The sequence below is a fragment of the Harpegnathos saltator genome, unplaced genomic scaffold (assembly GCF_003227715.2).
Source record: "Harpegnathos saltator strain DR-91 unplaced genomic scaffold, Hsal_v8.6 scaffold250, whole genome shotgun sequence".
Lineage (NCBI taxonomy): Eukaryota > Metazoa > Arthropoda > Insecta > Hymenoptera > Formicidae > Harpegnathos > Harpegnathos saltator.
The window spans coordinates 664,962-679,348 of NW_020230040.1; the positions used below are offsets into that span (position 1 = coordinate 664,962).

At 51.4% G+C, this 14,387-nt stretch overlaps 1 protein-coding gene across 15 annotated transcripts in view; it reads right to left on the reverse strand.

Moving 5' to 3' along the window:
• Positions 1–14,145, reverse strand: part of SLO2 (slowpoke 2) — a 135,361-nt gene extending 121,216 nt beyond the window's left edge. For 13 of the 15 annotated variants that reach the window (XM_025299040.1, XM_025299037.1, XM_025299027.1 and 10 more), the window contains exon 1: positions 10,137–14,144. In XM_025299040.1, the coding sequence (XP_025154825.1) occupies positions 10,137–10,390 (254 nt within the window). In that variant the 5' untranslated portion in view covers positions 10,391–14,144. Of the gene's footprint in view, positions 1–10,136 lie in introns of all 15 variants that reach the window. The other 2 variants (XM_025299029.1, XM_025299041.1) reach the window with 2 other exon arrangements.
• Positions 14,146–14,387: the final 242 nt, after the last annotated feature.

The window sequence follows — 14,387 nt, forward strand, 5'->3', positions numbered from 1 at the left end:
ACCCTATCTCTCTTTCCCCGCGGCGATATCGCCGCGATCACGCACGCTCCTCCGCCGCGATCGCGATCGCGACCGCGACCGCGTCCGCGTCCGCGCGATCCTTCCGCCCGGCAGCCACTGAGAGGCGAGGCTGAGGAGGGGCGCTCACGTGCGCGCCGCTGCTTCTTCTTCTTCTTCTTCTTCCGCTTCCTCTTCCTCGTCCGGTTCACGCGGGCGAGTCGCGTGCGCGCAGCGGATCGCGAGCGTCCGCGTGCCGGTGTCGACCGACGCTCGCGGGGATGGCGTGAATCGAGTCTGAACAAGGTGCAGCAGCAGCACGAGGTCGGGCGCCGGTGGTGCTCGCGAAACGCGAGGGCTCGCTCGCATCTCAACCGCGCGGCGGCTCGGAGGCGACTGGCATCCCGAGGGCTTCTGCGCCTCCTCCTGGTCGGTCGGTCGCTCGGTCGCTTGGATGGCTGGCTGGTTGCATGACAACCCGCTTGCTCTGGTCCTGACTCTCTCGCACTACCATGGGGCGCAGACGCCCCAAAACAATTGTCCGCAGTGTTGTGTATGGTTCATCCCCTTCTCTCTCTTTCTCTTTTTCTCTTTCTCTCTCCTTCCCCCCCTCTCACTCTCTCTCTCTCTCTCTCTCTCTCTCTCGCCATCCTTTTCTGTTTCTTCAGTCCTTTCGGAATCAATCGACACATTATCGGCAGTTCGCGATTACGATCGGTTACGAGTCCCTGAGTGTCGTTGAACGCCGCGCGGTTTCATCGTTGCATCGTTGGATATTGCGGATATTGTCGGGCAGTAAAAGGGGAGTTTTTCGCTGCCGGCGGGGGATGCGGTTTTCGAAGGGATAAAGTGTACGGCAAGGCCACGCGGGGCTGTACGCGAACGGAGCGATAAGAGTATTGATCGGATATCTCATCAAGATATCTCGGGGTGCTTAAGAAGTGTTTAACGGCGAATGACGGGGAATGACAGAAAATTTACGCGGGCGTAATGTTACCGCGCGAGATATAACGTAAAAAGAGTGCGGCGTCGTGTTATGTACACCGAGGCGTGTGTACTCGTCTATAGTGCGCGATAACGAGAAAATTTATAAAAAGGCCAACAACCACCACCATCGCTAGCGACATTTCGACATCTTCCTGCGCTCTCTCCATCAGCAAACGAACGCTTTTAATCCGATGGTGTGTAATCGATGCGTCTCCTCAGCCTTCCGCGCGATTTCGTCTTGCGATAATTCGTCGCAGTTGCGGCAAGGATTGCGGACGGCATTAGGGAAATCGAATTTTCCTTATAATGCGTAAACTTGAAGAACGAGATGACTTGTTCACGTTGGATGAAAGTATGTTTGCTCCGCGAAGCCGCTTATGCTTGTAATAAAGATTTCCCGACACACCGTCGTTTGCCGAGCAAAATTGCGAATGCACGACACGTCGTCCTCTGTCGCGTGTCGTTCTCGGCAAGTCTTTTGACAGGCACATTGCGCTCTCTCGAGCGCGACACTGCTCGTGCTTCGTATTCGGGCTCTCCCAGTCCTCGCACAGCATCCCCGCGGTATCCGCGAGCTCATCTCCCGCGAAAGCGCGATTTTTCTCAAGCGTAATGAACCTCGACCTCTTTTGTGCGTTCAGTCCGAGGATAATAGCCTCCCAAATGACTCAACTCGACGAAAGAAGTGCAGAAACGACCACCGAAATGGTGATTGTCTTTAGGCGAATCGCGGTAAATGTCAACTACTCGCGAGCAGATACGAGAAGAAAGTTCATCGCAAGGCGATTTATCTCACGTCTCCGTGGTTTTCGTTCGAGTAATTCGAGCGACTCGGCGGATTCTCCGAGTCAAAGCGAGCGATTAAAGAAGCTATCTCCGCGGCACAAACGGTAGGTCGAGAGCAGGTTCCCGTTTGAATTCCTCGCCGTTTCATTTCGAATTCAGCGGGCAGCGTCGCTTTCTTTCGGCACCGAACTGCTCGACGATAATCGATATGCGGGGCGCGACGCGCGGCATGTGGCAGGAAATCGCGGCGCGATCGCCGAAATCTCGGACCGCCTCTCGACCGGAGTCGATCGCTCGGACTTATCTCCGAGTATAAACGTACACAGCCCTCCAACCTTTGTCCTTCTTAGCACGCGTCCCTTAAGCTCGTGTCCGAAACCGAAGAGTTCCATGTTTCTATTTGTCTTTAGCTCAAGAAAAGAGCCCGCGTTTTCCACCGCGCTTCCTCCCCCCGCGTGCTCTGCCCCCGCCTGTCGCAACCCTCGCAAGTTCTTTTCGAACTTTTCGTCCTAATCCCCCCCGGATCCCATCGGATCCCGCTGACCCTTTGTCACGCTCCATGATACGAGGGTAGTCCCAGAAGTACCTGACCTGACGTATAGATAGCGGTTGTTGTTTGAAAAGAATGACTATGGTAGAAAGTACCAACCTTGTAAAGCTTGAGTTTGAAGCTTGACGACGCTACGTTGTTTAGTATTTGTTTGGCAGCCGTCAATAGTGAACGCTCTCAGTGAATTTGTAAACATGGAAAAAATTGGTCATCCTTGTGTGATACAATACTTTCATTTGAAAGGCTTCAGTCCAATCAATATGAAAGCGGAGCTAGATTCTACTCTGGAGGAGTCTGCTCCTTCGTTTACAGTAAAACAGTAAAATATTGGATGGCAGAGTTTAAACGAGACCGTACGAGCTGCCAAGACGAACATCGTAGTGGTTTGACCACGCCAGAAATGGTGAAGAAAATCCACAGAATGGTATTGGATGACCGTCGACTGAAAGTGCGCGAGTTAACAGACATGTAAGGCGTTTCAAAAAGTGCCGTGCATCGCGTATTGACTGAAAATTTGGACATGAGAAAGCTGTGCGCAAGATGGGTGCCGCGATTGGAAGAAAAACAGCGTCGTGAGGACGATTTCAATCGAGTGTTTGGCGAAGTTTCGCAGCAATAAAGCCGATTCATAACCATGGATAAAACATGGGTCCATCACTTCACACCTGAGACGAAGGAACAGTCAAGACAACGGACCAAGGTGGCTTGATGGCTATTTTGAGGAGCTCGACGATTCCCACCCTATAAACAGGGTATCGAAGCTATTGAACATCGCTGGGAAAAGTGTTATTGAGACTAAAAGGAGACTATATAGAGAAATAAAGATATTTTTTCCCAAATTTTTTGTATTTTCTTTGTTAGGTCAGGTACTTCTGGAACTACCCTCGTACCGCGCGATCGAGGGCCGCTATCAATCAATTGCTAAACGTAAAGACAAACGGCAAGAAAAATCGCCCCGAATGTTACGAAGATACTTGTGGTCTTGTGTACACTTGGGGGTGTGAGGGGCGTAGAGGGGAGGGGGGAGAAAAGTATAGAGGGATTTTATTTGTCCCCAAGGATTTGTCCCCAAGCTGGCGGAAGACGCGCGATTATCAACCCCGGCGGCGCGAGACGAGGAGGACATCTATACATATTCATGCTGCTTAAGGTGCGTCACGATCCGACAAAGAGATGCGACGCCCCCGTTGACCTTTCGCCATATTTAATGCACGGCGAGAAGCGCGATCTCTCGCGCATTGATCGCGGTAGATAAGCAAGAGGAGTTAAATATCGGAGGGAACGCGACCTCTGGCCGATATCGCCGCGGCCACGTCGACGACAACCGTCGCGCTGTCGCATGACGCCGACGGCGCGAGAGGCGAGATTATTGCTTCTCTCTTTCTCGCAGCGCAAAGGGTTCTCGAAAGATTTCGATTAACTCGCGCTCACCAAAGTGTAGCTTAACGTCCGGTTAATGCACATTCTAACGCTGTACGCTTGACGTGACTTTTAAAGTTCAGAGTATCGCGTCGAGAGGCTCCACGCCGAACTTCTCACGGTGTGACGGCTTCATTAGCCTCGTAAAATTTCCGGATGAAATTCAGCGTAATTCCAGAATCGAAGGGAAGAGCACGCGGGGAAATTAAAGGGAAGGTACGGGCACGGTCGGTAGTTTCCGGCTGGCAGCCCGAGGAAGTAAACTAGAGGTCGCGCGTCGGATTTAGCGCTAAATGTGCGATTAGATTGCAAAAGCCTGAGTCCGCTAAATAGAGCTTTCGTAGTTGGGTTTGCGGTTACATCGGGACGAATCTCGGCGTGAACTTTCCGCTAATAGTTCAAGCAAGCCCTTAATCTCCCCTTGACTGAACACTGCACTTTCCGTTCTTCCGCTATTCGCGGCGATAGATCGACTTATGGAGATTTTTACGAGGATCGCCGTCTCGCTCTTCTCATCTCCGGCAGATATACTCGCTCCTTTCGCGCTGTGTCGCATCGAGAGACGTTGGCGGTGTCATCAGCTTAAGGCATAACTCAATAAACGGCACAATTTCTGCTTCAAACTTGTCGCGACCGGAGACTCCCGGTGCACTTCAACCCTCCCGACAACAAAAGTGATTTAAATCTGTCCCCGTACGCCCTCGGGAATTGCCGCGTACGAAGACCGAGATAGCCAATCGCGCGGACACGACGAGTCTATGGTGTATTCAAACAGCCTGGTATGCGACGCCCTGCGTCGTTCGCTCGTAATTCGAGTGAATTTTTTAATACCGGTTAGCGTACCTCGCACGAGTTTTCAGCTGGGGTTATCGTTACCGCGCGGTGTTCGCGTGTCGCCGTATCAATTTCTCGTTAAAGTTCGTTAATGTTTCGTTAATGTGCCGTCGCATTATATCCTCGTTAACCGTTGAGCTTCCAGTTTAGAGAACGTGCGATTCTGCTCGGGCTTGCCCCGACATGCATTATTCGACGACGTGGTTATGATAAGCGAACGTAATTTGTTTTTCATTCCTTTGGCGATGCATAAATGGGACTGAGACCTCTTGTCAACATTGTTGTTGTTGCAGTATATTGTAACGACGTAACGAAAATAACAACGTCGGGGAATCTCGACAATTCTCGACAATTTACATCGACAATGCGTTCGCAAAGTGCAGTTCGCAACGTGCAGAATGTTCGTCGGGCGCTTTGAACCAGTCAAGGCGAAAATGAAAGTCGAATAACGGAATAACGACGATGACTTTTTGCTGGACTATTCAATTTTTACGGGAGCTTCATGACGCGACGGCCAAACGAATCGTCCGAGGTTATTCTTGCGTTGTTACCGGTTGATAACAACGCAAATGAGAATTGGCATTGCAGTATCAGCGGTTTTAATAAACGCATCTCGATAATAGCCAGAATCATTTTAATGAGTGTGCCCGCGCGAAGCGCGGACACTTCATTAAATTCTTAGAACGGCAGAAATACAATTACGGTCGCGCGCGGCATTTTTTAAACGGAGGGAGGGGGAGCGGGGTACACGTAATATGAATCGGGGAATATGTGTGATTTCAGTTCCTGTTATAACATAATAACCGAATCCGATTTTGCGCAGTCGTTTAAAATCGCGAACGAGAATTCGACGGGAATCGATAATTAATTTGTCGAGGGCGACTCGATCAATTTGTGAGATGATCCTTTGATGGATATCCACTTTTAATACCGATACGTACTATTTAAATAGTTAACGATTTTTTAATCCCTAACAGAAGAGGTCTTCGTAATCGATACCAAATTCAGCTGCGTCACTCGTATTTTTCCTTTCTTCGTATTTCCTCGATTTTTCGGGCGTAGCGTTATCTAGGCGGAAGAAGTACGTGTAAATGTTGTTAAATAAGAGCAACTTAGGCGATCCCTGCGGACTTGATCTTTAAGTCTATGATACAACTCCGCGCGAGATTTCTCAAAAGCTCGCCGAGCTTTCGCCATACGGTCGATAAGGTAGGAAAGAAAGCTCTGATCATGATACGGAACTCATATCATGAGGAAAAAGCTCATGAGGCAACTACCTTACCAACTGAGGCAAGCATTCTCACACGTGCGAGGAGTGTATCGTTCCAAAAATTGACGAAACTTTTCCATAACAGTCCACGCACTTTCAGCCGATGATAAACGACGAATTATCATCGTGCGCGAAGATACGATGGTTATCACAATCATACGAACAAGTTTGACGAAAAATTCGGGCTGTAAAGTCGGCTATTTCTAACCTATTTGAAACCTCGCTATTTTTTCGAAGATAGATTTCGACAAAGTGACAGGTCAGACTTCAACGGAAGATTTTCTGTAGGACGCGTTTCTCAATGAATATACCTATAGCGTATAGAGAAGCGATCGATATTGGTAGTCTATTTTTTTTATCAATGACTTTATCGCAAGCGCATCTTTGCTTTGTGTTACTTACGTGTGTATTCCACGCACCTGGAAATGCCTCATAGGGCACGCATAGGAAGTTGAATGTAAGCTAAATATAAAATTGATACGTGTTAGCGGCTGATATTTAAAAAAAGAACGGTCAAAGGTAGATCTGGAGAGTGATGGAGAGGGGGAGGGGAGAGGCGGCAATAAAATAAATAAAATTTTTTTATTAAAACAGAAACTCCCGTTTCTGTATCTACCGCGCGTCAAACTCGATTTCCCAGGTTGGAAGTTTACGGTATTAGGCTCGGGCGATACAGTGAAAAATAATTCGGCTTACGAGCGTGGAGGCTTCCACTTCCCTCCTGTAATACCTTTGTGTATCTAATATTGTGAAAGATACATGATCAAGCGGCTTTATATGGCGCACATTATATAAGAAGGTAGCGCGCTCAATTTTATACAGTTTATCATCCGCGGCGTAATCGACAAGGCACCTAATCGGGAGGTAGCGCGCGTAAATAATGTTACTGAGCGAAGCGTCGGATTTAGAAATGGTATAGGGGGAACTTACTCGACAGGCTGAACACACGACGCACGACAGGGAAGGAGATACTGACTGTTGTCGACAGCGACGGTGATAATTATTATTAATTATGGAACTCTTCCTTCTTTAATTATTAACTTTTTCCTTTCTTCCTGCCTCTCTCTCTCTCTCTCTCTCTCTCTCTCTCTCTTTCCGTGCTAAACCTTCAATCGCGTCGTTTCCGATGAATTGGATGCTGTCGGATATAATCCGCTTGATTTATATATTTAAATGTAAAAATAGGTCACCCGTGGCGCGTATCGCGAGCTCGTCCTCGTCGAGAGTTTTTGCCGAAACTGCAGTTTACGGCGCCCTGTTCTCTCTATTTGGTCACACTCTAATCTGTTTACGTAGCGTATTATTCGCGCGCCAAACGCGCATCGAAACGTATACCGCGCTACATCTTTAATGCAATTGTCTTGTCATCGGATTGACCCCGATATCGCGAAAGGCATGACTACGAATTTATCGGGACGTACTACGCTGAATTCAATTCGTCGGTTTCAAAAGCCTAAATCAAAACTGGGTGACAATCTGCGTTAATGATGCGCGGCGCGGAATAAAAGAGCAGACTTGAAAATGGGGTAGCATTCAGTCGCGAACTTCTGGTATTTCTGTTCGTCGAAATAACGAGAAATTGAAGGCTGCTTGAGCGCGTTGTTTGCGCTCTCGGATATCTACCTCCTTGCCCCGCCCCGGCACTTCAACTGGGTTTTTAATACGGACCGCTCAGTGTTTCGAGCGGAGAAGACTCGGGTCTGCTTGCGAACGCTAAATCGGGTTTCCGTTCTGTTCGCTAGCGTTCCCTTCGCATCTTAGATTCTTGGATATTCCTCTTCACGGGGAAAGAACGCGATTAATCACGCCGCAAGAATAATTGCTCGCGTCCACGGTGTTTACGTCGCGGAGCGGAGCAGTATTTATATCCCGATTTCTTTAGATAATCTTCCTCTACGGCGTGGATATCTTGTCTACTAAACTATTCGCTTGTTTTTCTTACAATCTAGCCGGGAAAATCGGTGATCATTGGTGATGTTGATTTGATTACTTACGTGTAGTGCAGAATTAAAGTGACAGAAGTACAAAAGGCGCACCACTTACCTGAAACAAGAAAATTACAAAATATCTTGAAAAGACTGCTCATCATCGCCGCGAGAGATAACGGTGACGGAAATCAACTCCTAAATGGACTTTGTGAATTATTGATTTAAAAGTTGACTTCATTTTCGCAGACCTCTTTCTCGCGAAATGAGCTCGCCCGAGATTTCGCACGAGGGAACGCGGCAGCCTGAAAAACATGCGCAGCGCGCGAGTAGAAAGACCCCCTTCCGGGCTCCAGAGAAGGATTTTAGGGTAATCGCGATCCGATCCATTTTCAATTCCGCCGATATAGCGGCCGCGTCGCGAGCTGAATGCATAAGTGATTTTTGCATCGAGTTAATGAGCCGCCTCGAATTCCATTTCGCGATTATTTCGCGGACGGCTCGACGATCTCGACTAAGCTATTTTGGGGTGGGGGGGGGGGGCGGATTGCCGGCTGGATACGTATTAGCATAATCGTTGGACCATAGGAATGAAGAGGAAGCCGTAGAGACTGCCGCAGAATATCCAGCCGCGCGAGAGAGAAAAAAAGATTTCGCCCCGACTTAACAACGAAGGTACTCCAAAGTTTCCCAGACTTCGGCGCTGTCTGAAAGCGCAACGTAATGTGATATCCGCGCGGTCAGAAGGCAACTCCCTTCCCTATTCTCCCTTCCCGGTAAAACGCTCTTTGGAATACTCCTCGGGGATACTCCTTTACAGTACCCTCCGGACGATAACTCAAGATTTCCCCCCGAAGACAGTCGAGATTACATCGCGGGAGATAAAATGGCGACACCCGCACTTTCGTGTCTGAATAAATACGACGTGCGCGCGATTTAAAATCACTTGCACCGGCATATTCAAATTGTGCCGCCGACGGGGAGATTTGCAGAAACGCGCAGCGCAACGTGTAGCCGCAACTAATGCAAAGATATGAGAGCGCGTGTCTGCTTTAATAACGCGCGCGCGGTAATGACGAGGTCGCCGCTACTTTCTCTCGGAAAATGGACGGCGTTCGCATTTCGGCCGCAATATCGCCGTAAATTCGCGTGTAATAGCCGGCAGACGGCAATCAAGCTCGCCGGCGACGCGAAATTTACGACGTCGCGCGCAAGAGTCGCTTCTTCTCGCATTGCGCAAGCGAGAGAAGCTGCAGGAGGGATCCGTCAGCCGTGTTTTGCGGATTAACATCGCGCCACCTTGTTTACCGCGCAGTTTTGGCAGCCTCGAGTCGAGCGAATAACACGGCCGGCAATCAATAGCGAAAGTCCGCGGCGGGTATTTATATTAAATCCTCCCTGTCTCGTCGCGCAGAGCGCGCGAACAGCGCACAAAGTGTCGACGCCTTTGCTTTTCCGACACGTCCTAACGATCGCTATCGGTTTTCGATGAAATGGCTAGGTGCGCTCGTTCCCGACAACGCCGGTCGATACATAATCGAATCGCTCGTTCTTTGTAAAGTCATTCACGATGCACTCGCGACGGGACAAAGCGCCTGCCGCGCGATATGCGATGAAAAAAGCCGCTAATGATATTATTAATCCACCGTGACTTCTTTTGTTGACGTGGTTTTCTTTAGGAGCGCCACTCGCGGGCCACTCGCTCGTTTTATCCACGCGACGAAACGCGGATACGCGCGTCCGGAGGAAAGCTCAAGCTGAATCGTCCCAGCCGCGCGCGCGACGTTCCGTTGCATGGGGCGTGCTTTCTAGTTAGCGTCATCCAAGGCGACTTCTAGCATCACTTCTGCTTTCCATTTACTCCGCCTCGCTGTGCGTGTCGGCGACTTTGTCGCCGACGAGTCGACTTTGGCCGACTCCGCTTTTAGAGAAAGCCGGGCTTTTGGAGAATGTAGCCGGGCGTTTTCCATTTACACGATCCGTCTCAGCACAGCTGATGTAGAAACAAAGCGACCGCAGCATCGCGTTCCTTCGCCAGTTTTAGACCCGAATTTTTACCCCCCCCCCCGTGAGGGAAAATCCAAATCGTCGCGAGGCTATGAATACAATCGCGGAGAGAGAGAGAGAGAGAGAGAGAGAGAGAGAGAGAGAGAGAGAGAGAGAGAGACTACGGAGTCCTACCGGGACCTCGGCCAACTCTCCAACGCTATTACTTCCGAGATAAATGACTGATTCGAGACAGCAGTAGACAGCAGATCGCGTTCCCCCCGGAGGAGGATATTTTACGGCCAAGCCGACTACCTCGAGTGACGACGAGCGCGGACGAACCCGGAATCGAGTCCGCAGCTGTGATGGAAAGCAAACGAACCTTTCGTCCAACCTGAAAGACGATCTGGACAGGTCGCTCCAGGCGCTCATGCTCCGACTGCGCCTCCTGCAGGACTGCTGCGGCGCCAGCAGTTTGCTGCTGCTCCTTCGCCTGGTGGACGCCAGATTCTCCGCTTGAAAGTACACTCTGGGCGTCTTCTGCTGCGATGCGTTCGGTGGCGTCGAGGTCGGCGTGACCGCCGTCGAGGTGTGCAGTTCCGGCAGGGCCTCGTAGTCCCATGCTCTGGCGCCCATATCGAGCAGGGGCACCGACGAGGCTGCGCTGGAGCCACGGAGCGGGTCCCGAGGCTTGCGGTGATGAAACAGGGCGAGGAGCTGACGGCACGCCGACTTGTTGTTGTCCTTCCTCCTCCGCGCCGTCGGCAGCTTCACCTTGAAGCGGTCGCGGCACCTCGGCAGGACCGCCGCGACGTCCGGCCGCGTCCCTTCCTCGACCACATCGCCGCCTCCAAAGTCCTCCGATCAATCGGTGAGACGGTCGCGATCGAGCGAGCGTCGGCAAGCGCGCCGTACGAGTCCGGAGAAACGCGTGATCGCGCGGTGACCGCGACGACGAAGAGTCGACGAGTCCGTGGCAAACATGTCGGGGGAGGATATAATTCAGGTACCTGTTGCCGCGTCAGCGATGATCGATTCGCTTGCTTAGGAAGGACCTGTCTGCCGGTTTGCTTACTCCTGGCCGGTTTCCCACACGGTTTCTCGCTGCTTCTTCCTTCTCCCCGCTTTGTCTCTCGTGCTCCCGCGCGATTGCCGCTTATTTGGATCCTTGTAGCTCTTTAATGTCCCGACGAATGATTCACCGATCCTCTCGAGCAACGTGCCGATGGAGCACGATTAATTTCACCGTGAATATTTCAAAGATTTATCCTGTTCATTCGAGTCGTCGAAGTTAAGCTTCAAGAAGCTTCACATAGGCTCGAATTGTTCACAGAAGCGGTCCAACTGTCCAACCGTTCGGATTACTCTTCTCTTGAAGAAGGTCTTCCAGAAGACAACTGACGAGAACGTCAAACTGTTTGCAGGCCCAGGTACATCATGGAAGATTGCGTGTGCTCTCGCTGTTCTCAAGAGAGCCGATTACAATCTGATTAAAAAGTTTCGCTGCGTTGTCGAGAAAGCGACGGGGCGACGCTTCGGTCGCCGTAACGGGGCGAAAGTAATTTGGCAAAGGACCCGCGAAAGTAATTTCGTTCCGCTCGCACGCGGAAGGAGCTCTCAGGCGGTGTCTGAATAATTCCGAGCTTTGTCTCGAGATCCGGCGAGTAAATTCCGCATCCGGCAGGAATATGCGAATGCTCTTCCGAGCCTAAGTGCTTCGCCGTTTCCCTCGTCCTCTCTCAGAGAACGATACGGTGGATACGGTGGAGCGGTGCGCTTGCAGACCCGCTGATGGATCTCTTTGATGGAGGTACTTTCGCTCTCGGCTCTCCAAAGCGCTTTCTCGTCCTTCCTCGAGGAAACTGAAAAGTATCGAGGCTCGCCTGCGGCTGTCGTGCGTGCGTGACCTCCCTGCGTGCGTACACACACACACACACACACACACACGCGTGGCTCCCCACAACGTCAACAAATATTCATCAAAAACTCCTCCGTCAGCCTGTCACGTGAATTTCTCACGGCGCTAATTAATTGACCAGACGCTTTTTGAAAAGCGTCTTCTGCAAAAAGTTGCAAGTTCCAACAAGTATCAACAAGTCTCTTAGAGACTAACAACGTCTCGAACGGTAACAAACGGGGTGAGCTGCGTATCGGTCATGCGTATACTCGTCTCTCTCCCACACAGTTAAGCTGCTTAAGGTATAACTTTCAGCAGAACCTTCCGCGTGTCGGTCGGCTCTGATCGCCGAAAATGCATCGAAAAGCGCGGTTTAAACGGTAACAACGATCGAGCGCGTACGTGTTAACAGAAAACCTCGTCCCCTGGCCGAACGTGCCTGAAGCTTCGAAGCTGAGAACGAGAAGCCTCATGAGCGATCGCTCTCAACACACCAGGCGATGCACTCGCGTTCGCTGCCTCGATGATCGCTAATAACAGTAACAATCGATCGTAAACAACAGAGGGGAGCGCGTGCGAAGCATTAACGCAGCTTGCGCAACCACGAAGGGAAAGCGTATTCGACGACGATCCCCTCGGAATCGTCGTTTCTATTGATTCGCTGGCGGAGCGTTTCGCACAAATCCGACGGAGCTCTCTTGTACCTCGTGATCTTCGATTGTCAAAAGTCTATATTCGATCGAGTATTCGCAGCCTTCACGCAGCAGGCTGCTCTTAAGCAACGTGTGCTGAGCGTTTATTGTTTCGCGTGTTATCACGCGCAACATATGTCATCAGTCACTTTCATTCGGATCGCCAAAATGAGTATCCATATGTAGAACGCGAAGAATGACACGGGAGAGGGCTCGAAGCCCGATCCATTCGTGATAGTCTTCAGGGCCCAGCGATGTCTCACGTCGCGTCGCGAGCACGCGCGCGATTCGCTCGAGATGACGGTCTCCTCCTCAAGGGTTCCGGAGGGAGGAAGGTCCTGCGTATGTACGACGCTGCGATTGATCGTCGCTACCGCCGCCAATAGCAGTCACAAAAGCGGGTCTCGCGACACCTCGTTCGCACGACACGTTTCCGTGTGACCCGGCCGACGTCACATGGTGGTCGAAGGTCACGCGGTCGGCGGATTCCTACGGCGACGAGGACGCGTTCCTTTCTTTCCGCGAGACCCGCGAGATCGAACCTCGACGTTTCGCCATGACGGCACACACGCGAATGTTACATCAGCTTGCTCCTCGCTCCTCACCGTGCACCTGCAAATCCCGCTCTCGCGTATATCTCGCGCTAATCGCGAGTTTCATGGAAACTTCACTGATCCGAGATACACTCCGAGCTTCGTCCAACAATGAGCGGTTTGAGTACAAAAAAGCGAGATTCGTTTTTCGTGTCTCGCACGCAACTTTGCCGAACGATGAGTAAATCTGTCCTTAAAACGGTCCTTGGGGTGAGAACTCGTTTGTCGTCGGTGATGAAAACATGCGCGATCACTCAAGTCCCTCGAGCACCAAGCAGCACTCGTTTCGCGCCGAAAGCATGTCTCCTCGCACAAATCCCACTTCGGGCAACGGCCAGATCGGTTGATCGGCCTTCGGCTGAGAACGTCCAATTGTGGGCGTAGCGAGAGAGAGTATCTCCCGAAATTCCTCAACGACAAGGGTCTGTGGACTCGAAGTTCTCGTTCAGACAGCAACAAGCCGCGGTGACAGTGGACGCAGATGGCAGCGTCTCATGAGGACAACGTTCCGCTGTCGCTTCTAGAAGCAGTCGAAGGAGGATCGTTATCCACCTCGTCGTCTTCCGACTCGCCGCACTCGAGAACAGGCGCCTGCATTGTCGATGCCCCCGCCGATATTTAGGTACAAAGGCAAGCGACACGCTTCGCGACTTAACGATGAGGCTTTTGCCCGATGAGGGTTTTCTCCCCCTTGTCCTCTCTTCGACGTATCGCGAGCCTCACACACTCGCGATGTCTCCCAACCGTCGGGCCTCCCTCCAACGAGCCCGGTCCGTCGTGAGATCTAACGGGTGTCGCGTCCAACTGGAACGGTAAAATGCCGCATCGTCCTTGACATTCGACGAACGCGTTCGTCGTGTTCCACGGCTTCCACGAGGAGACGACTGAGATCGTGAGAGAGATTTCGAAGAGGAACCTATGCCGAGAAGAGAGAGAGAGAGAGAGAGTGGTCTCGACAACGGTCACCGTTCAATTCAACAAGCGACGGCTATCGCGGTCGCACACGTCGCGAAACGCACCAGGCACGAAACACCAGAGCACCAAACGTCCTCGTGAACAGTCCGTCTCGTGAAGGGTGGAATGGCGGAAAGCGCGCAAGCCTCGAACGCTCGTGTTCTCCGAGCCGATGGCAGCTTTTTCGCGACGTTAGAGAGGAGGCCAGCTCGTAGCTCACTATCCCGTACTGCGGTACACGCTAGCGGTTTTCTCTCGCACGCCACCCCCTCTTGCTGCCGACCTTCCAACCCCCGTTCCACCCTTTCTCACTAGCTAGCACCATCAAACGTTCTCTCTCTCTCTCTCTCTCTCTCTCTCTCTCTCTCTCTCTCTCTCTCTCTGTCTCACTCTTTTCCTCCCTCTCTCGTCTCATGCTCTCGTTGCCTCTCCGTCTCTACCATCCCCACGCAGAACACAATCGTCGTTCATCTTGTTCTCTCCGGTCGACATCGTTC